This window comes from Squalius cephalus, assembly GCF_949319135.1.
Source record: "Squalius cephalus genome assembly, chromosome: 1".
Taxonomy (NCBI): domain Eukaryota; kingdom Metazoa; phylum Chordata; class Actinopteri; order Cypriniformes; family Leuciscidae; genus Squalius; species Squalius cephalus.
The window spans coordinates 12846882-12868351 of NC_137122.1; the positions used below are offsets into that span (position 1 = coordinate 12846882).

The window sequence follows — 21470 nt, forward strand, 5'->3', positions numbered from 1 at the left end:
TCCCGATGACATGCGTTGAAGGAGTGGAGAGGAAGATCAATAAGTACCTCCGAAAGTGGTTGGGAATCCCTCCAAGCTTCACTTCAGTAGGCCTCTACATAAGATCAGGGCAGCTCCAACTTCCTCTGTCATCTGTAGTTGAGGAATTTAAAGTCGCAAAGTGCAGAGTCGTAATGACATATAGAGACTCACAGGATGAACAAGTCAGACATGCAGGCGTCATCACAAGATCAGGTCGCAAGTGGGCAGCTGATTCGTCTGTTGCACAAGCTGAGAGTATGCTGAAGCTACGTGATGTCATTGGAGCACCATGCTCTGGAAGACAGGGTCTTGGAACCTCACATTTCCAACAGTGGAGGAAGGCAGGAACCAGTGAAAGAAGAGCCATGATTCAAGAGGAGGTAAGGAACCTGGAAGAGGAAGGACGAAGATCAAGGGCAGTGGACCTAGCTTCTCAAGGGGCCTGGACCAGATGGGATCTTCCCAAGAGGAAGATTACCTGGGCGGACCTATGGAGACTGGAACCGTTCCGAATCTCCTTCCTGCTGAGGTCAGTGTATGATACACTCCCAACCCCAACAAACTTGCACAAGTGGGGCATGAGAGAGGACCCATTGTGCAAGCTTTGTGGGGAGAGGGGCACCATGGCACACATCCTGGCCGGGTGTAAAAAAGCACTCACCCAGGGAAGGTACAGGTGGCGCCACGATAGGGTGCTCACGACACTCGCCCACACCTTAGAGCAGGAGAGGAAAAAGAAACGCCAGCCCCTTCGGAAAACGACTTCAATCCAGTTTGTAAGGGAGGGGGAAAAGCCACCAACCACAGCAACAACAAGAACCAGTCTGCTACAAAAGGCCCAATCATGGGAAATGAAGGTCGATCTGAGAGGAAGGCTGCAATTCCCCCAGTTTGTCCAGACAACCCTGAGGCCGGATGTGGTACTGTGGTCTGAAGAGGGAAAAAAGATCATCCTCATAGAACTTACAGTCCCATGGGAAGAGGGATGTGAACAGGCCTTTGAAAGAAAGAACGCCAAATACCAAGACCTGCTGCACGACTGCAGGGGGAAAGGATGGCAGGCTTGGCTGTTCCCGGTCGAGGTTGGCTGTAGAGGATTCCCTGCTCAGTCAGTGTGGAGAATGCTAACAGCCATTGGAATAACAGGGAAGGAGAGAAAGGCAGCAGCTCGCAGGATGGGGGAGGCAGCGGAAAGAGCCTCTTGCTGGTTATGGAGCAAGAGGGAGGAGTTGAGCTGGAAGCCAGGAGGGGAAGATGGGCAGTGACTTGGCCACCACTGCCGACCCACCATCGGGAGGGTGTTGCGGATAAGGGTCGAAACACCCAATGAACGATGGGTACCGTCTGATGACATCAACCCCTCCTGGCCAAGGCTACATTCACTTAAGGTGAATGAAGGGGAGAAGCATTTACGAATGTATTTGTAGCCATCAGGACCCACTTTCATGTCCTTTCACTTTATATTTCTCTCTTTTAATTATTTTGATGTACTGAACATTAAATTATTATTTTTTTCTTTGATTTCAGACCTTATGGAAGAGAGCGAGGAGAGTGAAGAACTGAGTGAAGTGGAGGAGGAACATCATGTCAAACCTGGAGGAAAACCTTTGAGTCGCTCAAAGACTAAACAGACATTTTTAAAGAAAGGAAGAGCCAAGAAATCTTTCACCTGCACTCAGTGTGGAACCAGTTTCGCACGCAAACAACATCTTGAGCGTCACATGAGAGTTCAGACTGGAGTGAAGCCGTTCTCATGTGATCGGTGTGGAAAAGCATTTCTCTGTGCATCAGCCCTGAAGAGACACCTGAGAGTTCATACGAAGGAGAAGCCGCATTCATGTTCTGTGTGTGGAAAGAGTTTTTCACGGCTGGATAGTTTACATAGACATCAGAAAAGACATACTGGTGTGAGAGAGTACATGTGCTTTGAGTGTGAGAAGACTTTTACTACAGCGAACAGTTTAAAACTGCACCAGAGAATTCACACTGGAGAAAAACCTTACAAGTGTTCACACTGTGACAAGAGATTCAGTGTGTTATCATCTCTGAAAATACATGAGATGATCCACACTGGAGAGAAGCCGCACACGTGTGATCAGTGTGGACAGAGTTTCTCTTTTAAAACTAAACTGAAGCGACACATGAAGATCCACACAGTGGAGAAACCACATCACCTCAGTCTGAGATCACAGTAAGTAGTTTATGTTCATGTGCTGAGCAAAAATATATAGTAATATACACCTAGGATGAGTTGAGGGTGAGTAAATCATGGGCACTGACTTGGAAGCCAGGAGAAACAAGGCACAACTTGAACTAACAAGTTCATGAAGTTTTAAGTTATAAGGCTTTTAAGTCCACAAATCACCAATATTCCCTGTGGATTTAATGTAGTAATGCTAAGTGTAACCATGGTATTGTGGCAGAAATAGACAAATGTAGCACTTATACCTGCATTTATTTCCTGTTTTCGGTCGAAGTAGTCAATTGTCGAGTTCACGCGATTGATCATAGGTAACTAACTGAAGAACTGAAGAAGAGGCCGTAACACTTTCAACAGAGACATGAATCTGATATTAATTTTAACTCGTTCATTGTTTGAGATCAGTCTCATTATTTTAAATTTTTATAATTTTTTTTGTACTTCAAGTTATGATTGATTAAACTCATAATTTTCAGCTTATTGTCCAATTTTATTGTCTGCTGATTCTTCTTGCTTCAGGAATAATTCCATAATTTTCAGTTCTGAAAGCCAAGTATTACGTTTGCTTCTATCCCAGCAAACACAGAGAACGTTCCCCTAACATTAGTTTTTGGTTCCTGTCTTTTTATTGTTTTGGGAATTAAATAATAATGCTCTAGGAATGCTCTTTTTATTTTTTTGCAACAATAAAATACTGTTCCCAGAAGGTTGCAGGATAGTTATTTTTAACAACATAGACATTTTTAATATTAACAAATTATTCTATACCAAATACAGAACGTTCCCCAATGGTTTTTGTTTATATAAATATGTAAACTAACTTTCCAATTAAAACGCTGCAGATGTTTTTGTATAATGACCTGTACAGAGCTCTGAAACTAGTTTATGCTGCATTTAATAAAATGTAGCAATTAGATTGAATGTGAAAAGCACAGAAATCATAAATTCTTGGGTTTGTTTATATCTTCATTTACTGCTCCTCTGCTCTGCACACGCTTCTCCAACACGTGTTGTTGTACACAGTGCAGTGTTTCCGGGATCTACGTGAGAACGCTGCCTCATTATTGGCCAGTTCTGCGTCAGGATCACACACATTGGCCGACAATGGTCATGTGATCAGCACAACGAATGCTGAGTCTGCGTTCTGACGTAGAACAACTTAAACAGCGTTGGAGAATGACAGGGAAGAGAAGAAATTGATGAATAAAGTTGTTTATTTTGTTTTTGCGCACAAAATGTATTCTAGTCGCTTCATAAACCGCGGTCTGTAAGTTGTGCCTCTTTGTCGCCGTCTCTGTTTGAAATCTGCAATTGCAGTTATTTGCGTAATCATCTTTACGAGTGTTGTGCATCAGCATGGCTCCTCAGCACGGATGAATAATGTCTGTGGATTGATGTGGACAGAGTGATGGTCATCCAGAAAAAGAACCCATTGAGAATGGCATGTCAACTCTGTAGGAATTGTAATAATGGCAGTACAAAATGCCTCTCATCGTCATGATCCCAGTCCTGATGTTTCCGCTTGATGTCCGATGTTGGCACTCTGCCACTCACTTCATGCCAGTCGCTCGCTCCCAGACTCACAGATAACAGTGGCCTGAGCTCCTGTATGGTGGGACTAAAATCTTTACAGAAAGTAGTTAGCGCCTTTCTCACCTGAGTCACTTCGTTTATGGGCCATGGCTCGATTTATTTGTTTTTCAGTCCACGGTCTGTATACCAGCATCAAACCTTCCGGTCCATCCACTTCAATCATTGGGAGCTGAAACTCCTTTTCTTCCTCTTCTTCTCTCAGTTCTCACTGTCACTCCAGGTTTCAGTCGAGTTGACTTACCTGAGCGTTCAGTTGCAGCTGACCTTGTGGGAGTTATATAATATATTTTCAAAAAATATTTGGGAATATATGCAAATATTTGATAATGGCCTAATAAAAATATTTTAGTTAAATATATGTAAATATATTTTCATATATGTTTACATATATGTTTTAACTTTTGCAAATTGTTTCATTTGAAATTTAAAAAGTTAACATTTTCACAAACAAACAACACATTTTCAGTTTATTTATTTAGATAGACCACTTCAGCTGTGGATGTGGGCATATGAGAACAGTGCTCTATCACTTCCCACATTTTTCCTACTGGTCGGGGATCGAACCAGCAACCCTTCAGTTACAAGCCTGAAGCCCTAACCAGTAGGCCACGGCTACCCCTTTACTGACTTTATTGGCCTAAAATGACAATTTTATAACACACAGCATGCAGAGTTTTTCCCCTATTTTTACATAATTGAATTCAGTTATTTAATAGTGTGTGTATGCAGTGTTAGACACTGAGTTCTATCTATTGTTTAAGTGCACTTCACTGTTGGAGTGTCACTGTTATACTTGCATCATAAATATTGTGCATATTTTCAATATTTAAATGACTTCAGGAAAGATGTCAATAAAACAACAATAAATCTAATAATTGCACTTAGTGTTAGGTACGTGCCACCTAATATGGCCTAATAGTCCTAGGAAAGCAACTATCTGTCATTTTACATTGCAGTCATTTAAATGTAAGTACAGTATTTATTATAGCTGTGTGTCATAATACAGTAGTGAAATATGGTAGCCTACTGTTGTGTATAGGGGAAAATATTTTTTATAGGGTCATTTTCGACCCTTTTTTAGCAAGCTAAACATTTTATGACCATATATTTTGTCATATATTTTACATTACATGTTATAAATGTAAATATTTCACACTTAACATCATATATTTTTGTTATATTTCAGAAAATATATTTCAAAATGATAAATATAAGTGAACAACAATGCAAATATATTTCAATGTATTTGGAATATATGCCACATATATTTCTGACACTTTAAAATATATTTCTTTTGTGTATGGGTACTGCCCTATACGCTAGTTCCCTTTGCATTCCTTTCTCTCTCTCCGCTCTTTTTTACCTTACACATTTTACCTTACACAAAATCTCACACCAATTATACCTTTTCCAAGGACATACATTACACAATCGTTTACTTCTGATTGGCTAAGAGAACATAGAGTCTAAACAATAATTCATTTTTGATAGATACGTGGTATATTGTCGTTAATCAGAATAGTTGTCGCCCAATTCCAAGATTTAAGTCCGTGGTGAGTGACCATCCAGGGTCCGAGAAAGACGTCTTCGAGGCTATATGTTGTATATCACAGAGTTCAAAACTTGCAAAGAGTATCAACCGCACACACACACAACACTGACGAACAACAGTTCTCTTCAAGGCTGAAGAAGGCCTGAGCTCATTATCAGAAGAGCACTCCACCATAACAAGCTGATAAAACATTTCACTCCTCAGAAAGCAGGAACGATAATATCCCCCTTTACTCCCTAGAGAAATACACATGAGGATGTTCACTTAATGAAAAGCAGATGAAATGGTGTAGAAATTGACCCTCGAACATATACAAGTCAACTCAGACAGATATATAGAGCAACACATGGGTACAGAGTCTCTCTCGCCGCTCTCTGAATCCCAAGCGAATCATCGTCAAAAGACCCCTTGCATGTGAACACGACCCAAGGGCACACATTGGAATACACCTAAAAGAAAATGGTTAAACACAGAAACCATATGGGTACATATACATGTACATATATATGTATACAGTATACTGTATATATATATATATATTTGATCCACTCAATGAATACAGAAATGATTATGATAGCATGCATAGACTTAATTATTGTATTTTTAATAAGAATAAAGTAATCATTCAAAAAGGATACATCTATATATATTTGAAGAGACAAGGTATTCTGACCCTTCAATGGACTCTTCTCTGTGGTTTTTCCATTGGCGCGCCTATATAACTCTGCACGTCTCTAGAGAGCTCAATTTTCACCTCCATTTCACCAACTGAAAAAGGTGAGCACTCACAACTTGCTCACAAATTTGATCAAACAGACCCTCTGGGTTTCCCCCATTACACTACTAACTGAACCCACCAGACTAGTATCCCAGTACTTATCTGGACTAGTAATCTGTACTAGTCAACACAATGTTCCTTTAACATCCCCCTTCTTTTACCTTTTAACAATCTAGACTTTGTCTCTTACCAGTCTCAGTTTACGCCACTTCAGTTCTTTTGATGATTCCAGTGGTGTCCCTCCTGGGCCCTTTTCCAGTGGAGACAACGCCAAATTGCTAAATTGATTTAATCATTAATTTAGTCACACATTACTTTTTGTCAAGTCACATATACAAGGTCATACATTCATAAGGGTATGTATTAACACAAACATACATACATGAGGGTTAATAACAGTTATTTGTTCTATCAATGTGTTAGAGAATTATGGGACATCATGGGACTCCACATGCAATCCTCATGCGTTTTATTACCTTAATCTAATTACCATCATGTTTCAGCTCTACGGCATCATAGGCCTTAAAGGAACATTCAGACTGAGAAAAGCCAGAAAATGTATTTTGGCACAAGCCACGCCTACCGGTAAGAGAGCACAGTTGAAAACAACAAGGCAAGGCTAGGCTACGAGTGAGTCTCCGTGACGAGTTTGCCCGTGATTTCGAGATCGCCCAAAATGTCCGGTATTCGGCTTTTGCGTTCTACAGTCATCATTCATCATGTTTACTGTGGCGAGCAGGACGAGGCTGAGGGGCGCGGGAGAACGGTGAGCCACTGGTCTCATATCTCTCACGGAGGAGCGGGTATTTTCTTAGCAATGGTAAAACGCACATCAACCGATCACTTGTTTAGCATTCATGTAAACACTACATTCAGATTCACCAATCGAAATGAATTCAGTTAGATTGAAACAAAAGGTGAGCATGTAAACAATGAATGGCGACCGCAGAAAGCAAAAGCTGAATCCCGGACATTTTGGACGATCTCGACGGCCGGACATGTCCGGAAAAAAAGTGTATGGTAACCAGGGCTTGACATTAACTTTTTTGCTCACTAGCCAATGTGGCTAGTGGTTTTCCAAAGTTACTAGCCACACAGCATTTTTACTAGCCACATTTTTGTTGTTGTGAAATTACCTGATAAAAGTTGACTATATATAAAACCACTGTACACACCCAAATCAAGACTACATAAATATATAACAATACAGGTCATTATCATTAGCTCTGATAAGGTTGTGTGTAAAGTAGGGCTGCACGATTAACCTTTATCGCATCGATATTGAGGTTTTAACTCCCGCAATAACCTAACCTCAGGAGTCTGAGGTTTTTTCCCCCGCCACTGACATTTGAGTGACAAACCTATTAGCCAATCAAAATGGTCGAATCTCGCGTTCCTGGCTTGCTGGCCAATTAGAAATGGCAATGGAAAGTTACAAGGTTGTATGCAGTGCACCGGCTTTCTGTCAGCAGCAAAGCAGCTAACACACAACGTGTACCTTGAATTGTGCCATTGTGAATTTTTGTCCCGCCAAAGCCTTATTTGATCGGTGAGTAATGTAGATGAACTGCTGCGCTTGTGAGTGACAGGGCGCATGTTTAACTGAAAGAACGAGCAGAGAGAGAGAGAGAGAGAGCCGGTCGCGCGCACGCATTCTCTCTCTCGCTCTTCGGAGCCAGGCGAAAGTGCAAACAAGACTTCACCGTCTCCAAACTAAGCGCTGTCTTGCTCTCTCTCCCTCGCACATATTAATCAAAATAAATCGACACGGTGGTAAAAGGTCGGAAGACCAAAGTTTCATGTGGATCATTCGGACATTTTTTTTTTCCTGAATTACCGCTGGGTGTGAATTGTGCTAAATAAATTGAACTGAAAAGCGTTCCGGACATTTAACGGACAAAAAAAAAAAAAAACTCTTTAATTAAACGAAAAAAAATATCCAGTGATGAAATGTTTTCTGTGTTGACAGAAATCTTGGATGTCCATGTCCTAACTGCTGGGATAATCACACAACGCGCATGACACGTCCAATTCGCGAACTAATGACTCCTTTGAACCGATTCATTTTAATGAATGGTTAAAACAACTGATCTTTCCAACAGTGAACTCAGGAGACGTCTGAATAGGTGTATAACTAATCAGTAACACTTTACAATAAGGTTATATTTATTACATAAATTACATAAAAAGTACAGTTTGCTTACTCAAGCTTTAAAATAAATAAAACCAAAAAAATCGAAAATCGCACCGCAGTCGCAATATTTGTCAGAAAAACCGCAATTAGGTTTTTTCTCAAAATCGTGCAGCCCTAGTGTAAAGCTCCTTTTTTTAAATAAAACCATGTATTATGTATTATATGTCACCACATAGCTCCCATAGCCGCAAGCGCAAGGCAACACTGTGTGCATGTAATACTCATTAGGGCTGTCAAAATTGCTCAAAAATGACGTTCGAATATTCCCTCTAAAAAAAACACAGTCTATATTCGAACTATTCGAACATCTGGTTTGCGTATTTTGTCAATGTTGCATTATGTAACAAATGTTGCATTATGTCAATAACAGGACAAATTAATACAAATAATAAATTAATACATAATTAATACATAACTACTTGTATAGGTAGTTTATTTTAGTTTAAACATGTTTGACAACGTATTACCTACTACACAAAGCACAAAAACAAGTAAATCAACTAATGGCCAAGACCAGACCTCACTCGCTCGCTCGCTTGCTCATGCAGGCACTCTTTCTCTCTCTCTCTCGCCCTCACCCTCATACTGCGTTCACACCAAACGCGAATACAGCGTCTGGCACAAGTGATTTCAATGTTAAGTCAATGTAAAGACGCGTTTACGCGCGTCTGGAGGTCTTGCGGCACTTTCTGCGCATAACGGTTTAAATGAACAACAACAAATAGCAAATGTTTAGTGCTGATCTAGAGTTTTGTGCAAGCAATTTAAGGTTGTGACTCTTATATAACAGGCTTCATTCAGTGATTGAAACAAATATTATTAACATTAATTGAAGTTTTACAGTATATAGAACCGACATTGAACGCTCCGAGCGAGCTGTGCTGTGGTAAACGGAATTTTCCTTGCCATGAAACGGTAAATAATCAAACCAGTGGAAGCCTTCAGTGCATGAAACTGCTGTATCTAAACCTACCTTATTCATGCAATATCTATTCAGTCAGTAGAGTAGCCTACACTTTAGTAATGTTTCTGTTTAACGTTAAGCTTCTTCCTGTTAGCTGTCCCTGACCCCCCAGACAGCGCGCCCACTCGCAAAGCAGACAGCCGCGCCTCTGCTACCGCGGGCGTTTTTCCACATTCGAATATTAATTTTCACCTTCGAAATTCTGTTTTTTAAAACTAGAATATTCGTTGACAGCCATAATACTCATGGGAGTTGTAGTGTCGTAGTGTCACACTTATTTCAGATGCCTTTTGAAAAGACTACAATTATTCAACCCGCCAAATTGGCTAGTTGGAGCGACTATGTTACCTGCCACGAGCAAAATCCACCCGCATTTAGCGGGTTGGCGGGTGTTAATGTCAAGCCCTGATGGTAACCCCTACTACTCAGCTTTCTTCATCCATGTTTTCGGCAGGTTTCTGCTGGTGAAATCAAACGTACTCGCACTGATCTGTGATAGGTCTGTTGGCACATTAGCTCCAACCCCCTATGGGTTGCGTCCAACCCACGCAATTCTGACTCTACTGTATATCTCGCTATTCTGACTTTATAACACGCAATTGCGACTTTATTTCATGCAATTCTGACTTTATATCTCGCTATTCTGACTTTATAACACGCAATTGCGACTTTATTTCATGCAATTCTGACTTTATATCTCGCAATTCTGAGAAATAAAGTCAGAATTGCGAGATGTAAACTCGCAATTGTGAGATGAAAAGTAGCAATTATCTTTTAAAATGTTTTATTCTGTGGCGCTTCCATATGACAACATTAAAACATGGATGTAAATTATTTCGTGCAAATTCTATAGCATTCTGACCACTGTAATATTACTTCAGAAAGCTGTTCATTAACAATAACAGAAAACATACCCGTGATGTCCGTTAGCAAATAATGCAGTTATAACCCAAGTGTTAATATCCTGCATTTTACAGTAATATTATTATTAATATCAATCCAGAGTGTAAGTCGTTTTTCGGCGTGCTCCTGAAGACCGCTGGGTTTCAAAATGCACATCAGGATTGGTTAGAAAAGAAAAGGCAATGCTTAGCATCAGGGTGAATTGAATACACAATTTAGATATGTTTAGAGTAATTTTGACAAGCCAGAATGTTACTTCCATTGGAATTCTTCCTAGTCATAAAGCTAAATGCAGGTCTCTCCAAAGAAAGGACTTCCTAGTCAAAAATAAGTTAGAGAAATACATAACAGAATTGCAGATATCTTTAAATGAGATTTGACTAGGAATAATTCCAATTCAAGATATCTCTTATTAAGTTTTGCCTATAGTCAAAAATCCAGTTCAAGGTATCTACAATTGTAATTTGACTAGTAAACAATTACTTTCAGATATCTACAACAAATGTATTTTGGATATATTTAAAAAATTTGAACTATAGATATATTCAATTTGATTTTCACTAGTCAAAAACCAGTTAGAGATATCTTGAGTTATAATTTTTACTAGTAATAATTCAGTTAGAGAGATCTCTAATTGAATGATCACTATTGTAATTTGAGATATCTCTAGTTAGGATTATGCCTAGTACAAAATCAATTTTAGATATCTTTAAAAACTCAAAACTCATTTGAAGATATCAGGAAATATTTTACAATGGAAGAATATGACTAGTCAAAATAATATTGTAGATATCTTGAATGTATTTTATGACAAGTCAAAATTGGAATTAAGATATCTGGAATTTGAATTTTGACAAGTTAAAACTAAATTACGACTATAGAGCCAGGGGTATTTAATGCTAATACGGCTTGCCATACTAGCGAGGACAGTCTAGAAGCAATAAGAATGGAGCCGCCGCATGTCCTTGTTTTATGCCCCGGGTATTTGCCGCATTTTTTTATTTACTTTATTATTTACTTTATTTTATTATGCTTGCAAACAGTACAGAGATGACAATCATGGTATACAATACAATTTTGTAACAAATTTATAAAAAAGATGTACAAAATGTAACAACAATATGTACAATGTCATCTGAACATACAGAATAAAGGAAGAAGTTAGCAATGCGTAACTAACTAAAACAAAGATAAAAAATAAAATAAAGGAGAAATAGTTGATAGAAAAAACATTTAAAAAGTGTAAGATTTAATTTTATACATTTTATACATCATTTAGTGTAAACCAATTAAAGTCATTACAATTTGAAATAGTTTTAATTGCTTGCTTATTTATTGAGGATTCAATATTTGGCGCGTCTTTGATCATCCACCGTTGGCGGCCGATGACGTCACCGCGCGCGCCGTCTCTCTTCCGTCATTGAGTTTCAGCGTCAAGTCTTCTGAGGAGAGCAGAGCAGTTCACGGTATTTCTCATATTTACACTCCATCAAACACACTTTATACAGTTTGATTAAGCGACAGACTCATTTCTGTATTGTTTTCATCGATCACAGCGATACTTGTGCATCTTTTCTGGCGTCTTCCTACTGAAATAAACATTTAGTGCAGCAGCAGCGAGCATGAGGAGAATATGTTGAGTTCATTCAGACCTGAGCGATTTTGTGTTCGTTTGTGTGATTGTCTCGTCAAGTCAGATGTCAAAGTCAGTTTGAGATCAGTGAGGGGAATTGATATGGGAATCAATCTCAAATAAATCAAGTGAAAATCAAATAATTCAAAAATCAAGTGTCATACTGGAACAGAAACTGCTAAATGCTTTACATTGAGCCTATAATGAGCCACGTGAGACATTAAATTAATACTAATAAATATGAATAGCGTTTTACCTTAGGAACAATAGTGCAACTCTTTGGAACATAACTATTCCCTTAGTTCCCATAACTATTTGGAAAGTTTTATGATAATTTTTCAATTTCTGTGCATATAAATGTATATAAATTCTGTGCGTTATTATTTATCATAAGATCAAATTAGCTATATTTAGATTATTGTGGACATATTATTTATCTGTAGTCTTGTTGAATGAGTGTTGATAGTAATATATGAGGCTCATCAATATTAACAGATCTGCTGAAAACACTCTTTATTTCATGACAATAGTTCCTGTTTTCACCTCATTTATTATGCTGATGTCTTCAGATCTCCTGTAAATTGACACTATATGATTATTTCTGTGTTGATGATTTTAACTGTTTTTCTTAACATTATTCATATTTGGAAGAATTTAAATTAGTTATATTCTTTTATTTATTTCTAGATACCTGTATTTTAATGAAGAAACAGAATAATGTTAGGATTAGCAATACAAATAATGAATGGATTGTTATTTCTCACAGGGTTATTCACTTGAGCTTGTGTTTCTGGTGTCCCACTTTCACAAGCGTATGAATGGAAGTCTGTGGAAGGAAAAGTCTAGTGTGAACGGCCATTAATAATTCAAAACGTTTTTAGTAAAATAAATATCAATCTCAAAGTTGGTGTCAAAATATGGCAACAATGGGATTTGTCCCTGGATTCAGATTCGATAATGTTTTAAAAATAATAATTGGAAGATAAATTTACCTCATTCAAGGAAAGTTTCAAGGACATATCATTTATAAAAAGGCATTCTGCAAATGATCATAATATTTTAGAAGTGACATTTATTTGTTGCATAGAAGTGTCATTTAGTATAAAAACAAACTCAGTAACTGATATATTTTAGATTTTGGGCAGATCAGTGAAGCTCCTCCCACATCAGTCACATGGTCAGTGAAGCTCCTCCCACTGTAATTCTCCAATAAATGCTGTAAATTCCCATCAGCTACAAGTGAAGACGAGCATCAGAGCATCAGGAAGAGCTGAAATCTGCAAAGACTGAGTTTATTAAAGAGGACAGTGAGAACATGAGTGATCCAGAACCCTGCAGAATGAAACACACTGAAGATCCTGAAGAACAAAGAGGTTGGTGTTTATTCTTCATTCATTCATGATGCTGAAGAACATTCATGCTAGAAACATTCAAGCACTTCATCACATTTAGATAAACAGTTCAACTATGAAATGGTACAGGATGTTCTGGGTTTTCTTCAACAAATGTTCAGTAAAGGGAGGTTTGAGACATTTGTATATTGATTATCAACATCAGATCAAGCTAAATACTATTTTAACTGATAAATAATCAATTTATAAAAAGGCACCAAATTATCATAATATTGTATAACTAGTGGTGGGCATAGATTTTTTTTTTTTAATATAGATTAATCTCACTGTAATCTTGGAATTAATCTAGATTAAAATGGCTCATTTGAATTCTGCCGAAGGCATTCAGAATATGTATGCTACCCAAATAATGACTAAAAGGCTGTTTACACCTGGCCACTTCATGCGTTTTCTCAGATGGGATAGCTATCCGATCGTGAAGAGACCAGGGGCCTCATTTATAAAACTGTGCGTAGGAACCTTACTAAAAGTGTACGTACGCACAAAAGCCAAAAATGGCGTACGCAAAAAAATATTCAGACTTATAAAACCGTGCGTACGCCAGAACCTGCGCAGAATTCACTTTATAAATCCCAGTCAGCGGAAGATTGTGCGTACATGCGTCTCCACCCGAAATAACCATATATGGAGCTTACAACGCCTAGTTTTACTATGCAGATCCTCATCTACATATCATTTGCATATGATTATTCATCCACGTGATAACTTAAACGTTATCACGTGGATGAATAATCATATGCAAATGATATAATATAAACGGTACAAGAAACATTACATTAATACAAATCAAGTAGTTGTCTATCCTTACCTTGTTTTTGAATAGCCTACATAAATCAAATAGTGTAAAATACATTTCAGAGAAAGTCTTTTCCACTTGCCGAATTGTATTTTTAATTGATTTATATTTTTAATGAAAACAGATAGGCCTTGGGCATTATTTTTCACGAAACTATTTTCTCAGACAATCTGGTATTATCATGATAAGCAATTATCTCTGTGGTTAAAACATTAAAGCACGCCACAGGAAAAGTGTTCAAAAACAAGCGCATCCACAACAAATATTTCTATTGATTGAATATAAAAAAATGTTGTAACTTTTCAGTATGATTTCATGTTTAAGTGTTTAACTCTATAATTTGAATAGCACATTTAATCTAAATGTTTATATCAGAAGTAAAACATAGTTTAAATCATTATTTTATTTATTTAAACTGCGTCAGTTTCACTAAACGGCCCAACGCGCTCGCTGGCGCGGACATTTAAGAAGGAATGGATATTTGCTTCAAGTGACAGGCTTGGTGAGTGAAATTATATTTATAGCCTATTATCTTTCTGTATTATGTTTAATTTTAATTCTAAATTCTAAAAGTGACCAAAAAGACATTTAACTCCAGCTCACCATCGGTGTCGCCAAACTGCTCCGTCTCCAAAATGTGCGTACGCATGGGTCAGAGTTTGCGTGTAGGTGCGCATATTTTCACGTCAAGTTTTTCTTTATAAATCCCACCTTTTGCGCAGGAACTGGCGTACGCATGTTTTCAGCCCCGTTTTGTGCGTACGCAAGCTTTATAAATGAGGCCCCAGGTGTAAATGCCCTCCGAAACGCATTCGAGACGGATTTGAATCCGATCACTCAAACCACTTCAGGAGGAGATCTGGGCCGCATTCCAGACGAAACTGGACAAGTGTAAATGCATCTGGTTGTTGAAACCACATAATTATATAAATTGTACTCCTCCCTAAAAACTAAATAAACGTGTGAGAGCGTGTTATAGGCTATATGTAATGTTATAGCCAGATATGACAACGCTACTGCAACATACGCGTCACCGCAGATGATGAGCATTCATTAAGCCAACATGCAAACTAACGCAAATCAAAGTGAAAGTAAGTCACAGACGCTTAACCCCCAATCATCATCATTAAAAGTAGAGAAACGAAATGATCTTATCAGGGCTGTTGCTGCTCTCTCTTATTGCGGTCTTTGATTTAGAAATTTTAGCTGATGATCAATAAAATGCAGCTCATATCTGTTGCTTTCGGTGACGTGCGCTCCATTAAATCTGCATATAGCGCAGGCATTGAAGATCGGATTTAAATCCGTTTCGCAAAAACACATTTATGTGACCAGGTGTAAATTAATCGTTTTGTTAAATCAGATAGCTATCCGATCTGAGAATCTGAGAAATACATATTCCCTGAAGCAAACCCGGCGGCTTCATAGCTGCATCCATGTTAGCACGTCACGTTTGATGTGGTAATTTCACAGTAGTCATACACACAGGTTCGAAGCCCCCTACAGTGCACTTCTGCTAGGTATACATCCGCGCTAAAATATCAAGGTGAAAGTCATCATAGCTTGCGTAGTATAGACCCAGCTCCCAACCCAACTTTGAGAATAGATTAATAGCGATATTTTTTTTTTATCACCCGCTAAGAGTCTCACGTTAACGCCGATAACAGCCCAACACTATTTATAACAGTTGTCTACTTTCTACTATTACTTTAGGGCTCACTTTCATGTCCTTTCAATTTATATTTCTTTCAATGAATTATTTTGATGTTCTGAAAATTTTATTTCATACATTTTTCTTTCATGTCAGACCTGATGGAAGTGAAGGAGAAGAGTGAAGATCTGAGTGAAGTGAAGGAGGAGAGTGAAGAACTGATGGAAGTGGAGGAGGAACATCATGTCAAACCTGCAGAAAAACCACAGAGTCGCTCAAAGACTAAAAATAAATTTTTAAAGAAAAGAAGAGCCAAGAAATCTTTCACCTGCACTCAGTGTGGAAACAGTTTCGCACGCAAAGATGGTCTTGAGCGCCACATGAGAATTCATACTGGAGAGAAGCCGTTCTCATGTGATCAATGTGGAAAGAGTTTTTCATACACATATAATCTTGCGCGTCACATGATGATCCACACTGGAGAGAAGTCATTCTCGTGTGATCGATGCGGCAAAACATTTCTCTGGGCATCAGAGCTGAAGAGACACCTAAGAGTTCATACGAAGGAGAAGCCGCATTCATGTTCTGTGTGTGGAAAGAGTTTTTCACAGCTGCAAACTTTACATACACATCAGAAAATCCACACTGGTGTGAGAGAGTACATGTGCTTTGAGTGTGAGAAGACTTTTACTACAGCGAGCGATTTAAAACTGCACCAGAGAATTCACACTGGAGAAAAACCTTACAAGTGTTCACACTGTGACAAGAGATTCAGTCAGTCATCACATCTGAGATCACATGAAATCTTTATCCACACTGGAGAGAAGCCGTACACGTGTGATCAGTGTGGAGAGAGTTTTGCTTTTAAAAGTGTCCTGAAGCGACACATGATGATCCACACTGGAGAGAAGCCGTTTAAGTGTGATAAATGTGGGAAAGATTTCAGTCGATCTTCACACCTTAAAAGACACATGAGAGTTCACACTGGAGAGAAGCCGTTCTCGTGTGATCAATGCTGCAAAACATTTATCAGTGCATCACACCTGAAGTCACACCTGACAGTTCATACGAAGGAGAAGCCGCATTCATGTTCTGTATGTGGAAAGAGTTTTTCACTGCAGGGTAATTTACATAGACATGAGAAAACTCACACTGGTGTGAGAGAGTACATGTGCTTTGAGTGTGAGAAGACTTTTACTGCAGCGAACTGTTTAAAACTGCACCAGAGGATTCACACTGGAGAAACACCTTACAAGTGTTCACACTGTGACAAGAGATTCAGTCAATCATCACATCTGAGATCACATGAGAGGATCCACGTCAGAGAGAAGCCGCACACGTGTGATCATTGTGGAAAGAGTTTCTCTTTTAAAACTCACCTGAAGCGACACATGAAGATCCATGCAGTGGAGAAACCACATCAACACAGTCTAAGATCACAGTAAGTAGTGTTTATGTGCTGAGCAACAAAGTCTCTTCTGTGTAAGTTAGACACACATCACTCTATAACCAAATCTCTCCTCTCCACCTATAGCCGGTGTGTGGTGAGCACAGGACACTTTGTTGATTGATTGATATCTATTAACCCTCTGGGGTCTGAGCTGTTTTCTGGGCCCTGGAGGTGTTCTGACATGCTCTGACATTTGTGCTTATTTCTGTTACTTGTGACATTTTCATGGCTAAAGTCTGATTACACTGTATTCAGCACAAACTCTGCTACAATAATATATCAGCAGCATGTATGTAAAAGTTTGTAGTTTTGAGATAATGACATTTATGCGTGGTTTGTGAAAAAATAAAAAAATAATTGTCACTGAAATAAGGTCATGAAACCCATACTGATTATTTCTTCACAAAACTTTTGAAAATTGTATCAGGTATGTTATGATGAGACGTGTTGTGTATGGTGTTATTATAATTATAGTAAATGTCACTACTTCAGCACAGAAGCCGTAGGGGTTGGGGTGCCACTTTTGCTTTATTGTGAACATACGTTTTCTCCTGTTTTTTGGCTAGTAAGGGAGTCGGTTCAGTCTGTATTTTTGTTTTCTTTTTTTTTTGACAGGATAATAAGTTTTCTCTAAAAAAAGGTAGATTGAATTTTGTTTGATATTTTGGCTTTCTCAACCCTGAAGTTAATTTGATTCTTTTTGATGTCTTGTGCTGCTGTTTTCCAATTTGAACAATTTGTTATAAAAAGTAATAAAAAGAAAGAAACAAGAAGTCAGTTGTATTGGAAGTTATTTATGTTATTCTCCTGGACCTTAGACCTGGGACGTAACATTAATTGGGGGCTCGTTCACAAAAAAACGGATTATTATGGCAAAAATGTATCCATGAACTCTTCTTGTGGCTGCGCAGTTGGTAAGTCATTACAATTCATTCTTTGTTTGACTGCTTTCCTGTTGGTGTGGAGCGCGACTAATGAACAGAGTGTTATTATGGAATTTGATTTGACCTCCTTTACACTATCTCCGAGCACAGAACAGTTTAATCGCTGTCGCAAGGACGATCTGTTTAAAATTGCTGAATTCTTTAAAATTGTGGTACCGCATAGTCCAGAATAGGTAGCAACAACTGAGAGACTATTCTCCTCCTAACCTGAAAGTTAAAGCAGTCTATAGATTGATATAATGTTTTAAGACGAAAGCTAAGTTTGTTGTTAAGCACATGTACATGAGCTTTGAATGAAAGATCAGTTTCTAGCCAAACACCGAGATATTTAAACTTTTCGGTTGGCTCTAGAGGAGTAGAATCAAGAAAATGCAGTTTAAGATTGTTTTATCTTTCTTCTGGAAAAGCATACAGTAAGATTTTGATTTATTCAGCAAAAGTTTATTAAATGACAGCCACTGTTGTACAGAATCAAAATCATGTTGTAAAGAATAATTTATATCGGGGATATTTGGTTTAGAGCACTAAAATCTATTGCTTTTCCTGCAGTTCCGTTGAATTTACTGTCGAATTTGAACCACTGAATTTGTGGAAGCGACTTTGCAAAGCGAAATAAAATGGACCGAAAATTGCCTGTTGAATATTATAGGTTGTATTTTTTTTGTATTTTTAAACAGTTTGAATATTTTGGAAGTGAAATATGACAGGTGAATATGGATTATTGATTTTTTAATAATGAAAATGTGTTTGAAATGTTTTTAATTTAAATATTCACAGCTTAAATATTCAACCATGTTGAATTTCAGCCCACAAAAATGCAAGCCCTAAAAATACAATGCATTAAAATGCAAGCATGGTTAATGCAATGCCTATTTTTTTTTTTTCAAGTAGTGCAATTCAACAGGCTTTTTGTTTCAAAAACATTTGACATTATTTTACTTCCATGCGTATTTAGTGGTTCACACCTTAGGAGACAGTGGGGCCCGCATACTTAATTAGCCATTCATTCAGGTGAGTCACTGAGCCACAAGAATGCAAGAGCAACAGTTGGAAGCATCTCAATTCTTTTTTATTTTTCCACATATTGTGCTTGCAATTTGGCCTATAATATCCAAGGAAAACATGTCTAGTAATTGTGCAGTTAATTCTCATACTGTATTTTCAGTTTTGGAATATTTATCCTCTCCCCAAATTTGTCACTAATAAAACACAATAAAAATTATTTAAAGAAAAGGCTTATATTTACCTTTTAATAGTTTGTTTACATCTACCTTGTAAATATTTTTTTTTTATTAAAAAGGTTACAATTACAACAACCATTCAAGTGTAATCTTTCTTTGTAAAAACTAAAGTATACATTTTATCATACATATTTCAAAGTTAAGGATTTGATTGATTATTTGATTACTTTATTTTTGACAAAACATACTATAATATTTAACATGAGCAAATATTGGCAAACAAAAGCTTATTTGAGGTGGCAGATATTTTACAGTAAAAATGTATAATCTATCCAAAACTAATCAACGAAATGTTGTCTTTCATATGTCTGTAACATAGGTCTTTCATTTTTATTATAAGAAATATAAATGTTAATTTGCAGTTTAATACGTTGCTTATACAAATGCATTTTATTTCAACATATTTCAGTCGATTTTTACTCAGTATAGCAATACAGTTTGCTAAAACCGAAACATTCATTCACAAACAGAAACGCCTGACTGTAACGTTGTTTTTATGAAATATTAGGGCATATAAATGTTAATTTTCAGTTTAATACGTTGCTTATACAAATAGCCTACATTTTATTTCAACATATTTCTGTCGATTTTTACTCAACTCAGTATAGCAATACAGTTTGCTAAAACATCATCATTCATTCACACAGAGACGCAATTTAAATTTAAACTCTCTTTTTGCGAGCTGTGATAAACAGTGCGCATCTCTGCGGCTGCCGTTCATTCATTCACAGAAACGCGATTAACTTGAGAAGGAAAAAAACTTACTACAGTATTCGGATCCTTGCTCCTCGCAATACCCGTACTCTGAGGTAGATTTTCCATTATTATTATTCCTCACAGCGCTGCCAGATGGTGTAAACACGTAGGATACAATGATGTGATTAAACTTGTGTTTTCTCGAGCTGATATGGGGGCGTTCACAGGTTTGCAGGATTGCCTCAGTAATTTGCGTTTGAATAGCACGCGCTCTCCGTGGGCGGAGTCACATTACATTTGAATGAGCTCTAATTAGCTCGACTGGAATCGCTCTCTTTTAATACAGATTTCACAAGATGAGAATATTTGTTTTTTATATAAATTACCTCATTTAAAAGAAGAGAATTCAAGCTTCATGCCTGTGTGTCTGTATGCCTGTTTGACTGAGTATTCGATTCTTCGATGCATCGCGATGCGGACGTGGACGATTCTGAATCGATTCACAAATGTCAAAATATTGATTTTCTAAAAAAAATATATATGTTTTTTTTCTATTAACGTAATATTGACAGAACGCAAAAGGCGGAACTATAAGCGGATGTGCAGTGTGCGGACAGTCTGTAGCGCGCACATACATAACAGACGCGTGATGGCTGAGCGCCAAATTCGAACGGCACCTTCTTCATTAAAAGCTAACGTTTGTAAAATTGGCAATTTCATTGTTACCCATTTAGTATTTTTGTATGAGAGCTGCTTTCTGTATTGTTTAGTTTTCACATCAGTACACTGTGTAAACCGATCTGTTATACGTACGTTATACTGCAATATGTGCAATTTCAGTCACAAAAAGTTACATTTTGACTGTGCTCTCTGCAGATGTTCATTCACTTTTTTTGTATAAGCTGTTTTTGATTGTAGTATACAGCAAACATTTCAAGTCATAACTCTTTATTATTTAGTTGTGTATAAGAGTGGCTTTGTATGTTACTAATTGAAGCTACAGTAAGTTGTTCAAAAATGTTCATTTTGTCTTCTTAATGATTAAATTGGACAATTTTCTTCTAGAAAGACATTCAGGTGGAGAAAAACTTTTTCTTTACCTTGACTGGCTTGACATGTTTCGACTGCAACCTGCAGTCTTCCTCCACCTGAACACCTTGTCTTTCTAGAAGAAAATTGTCCAATTTCTACAGTATGTGGGTTCTGATCTACTTCCTAAAGGAAATAAGCCTTTCATTTATTTGTTATTGTTTAGTTCAACTTGATGAGTCACAACACAATGTGATGTATTCATTTCTGTGTTCTACAGAACATAAACTACATACAAATAATTCTGAAGTTATAACTACACGACACTGAAAGTGCTTTGAGTTGTTGTTACTCAATAAAAGAGTCAAGTAATTTAGCAGCTGATTTTTTTAATACTGAAATCACTTTGTAGT

General features: G+C 37.5%; 2 protein-coding genes across 3 annotated transcripts in view; both read left to right on the forward strand.

Annotated features, from left to right (window-relative positions):
• LOC307162720 (uncharacterized protein) overlaps positions 1 to 21470 on the forward strand; it is a 225904-nt gene that overhangs the window by 169003 nt on the left and 35431 nt on the right. Inside the window, exon 1 of one of the 2 annotated variants that reach the window (XR_013821968.1) lies at positions 1906 to 2212. The exons of the other annotated variant lie outside the window; for it this stretch is intronic. The gene's annotated coding sequence lies outside the window, so the exon portion shown is untranslated. Of the gene's footprint in view, positions 1 to 1905; positions 2213 to 21470 lie in introns of those variants that run through there. 2 annotated transcript variants of the gene reach the window in all.
• Positions 11618 to 17891, forward strand: LOC307163027 (uncharacterized protein). Its single transcript, XM_079878831.1, has 3 exons — positions 11618 to 11671; positions 13072 to 13211; positions 15854 to 17891. The coding sequence occupies exons 2-3, from the start codon at positions 13154 to 13156 to the stop codon at positions 17140 to 17142; spliced, it is 1347 nt and encodes a 448-aa protein (XP_079734957.1). The 5' UTR covers positions 11618 to 11671; positions 13072 to 13153; the 3' UTR covers positions 17143 to 17891.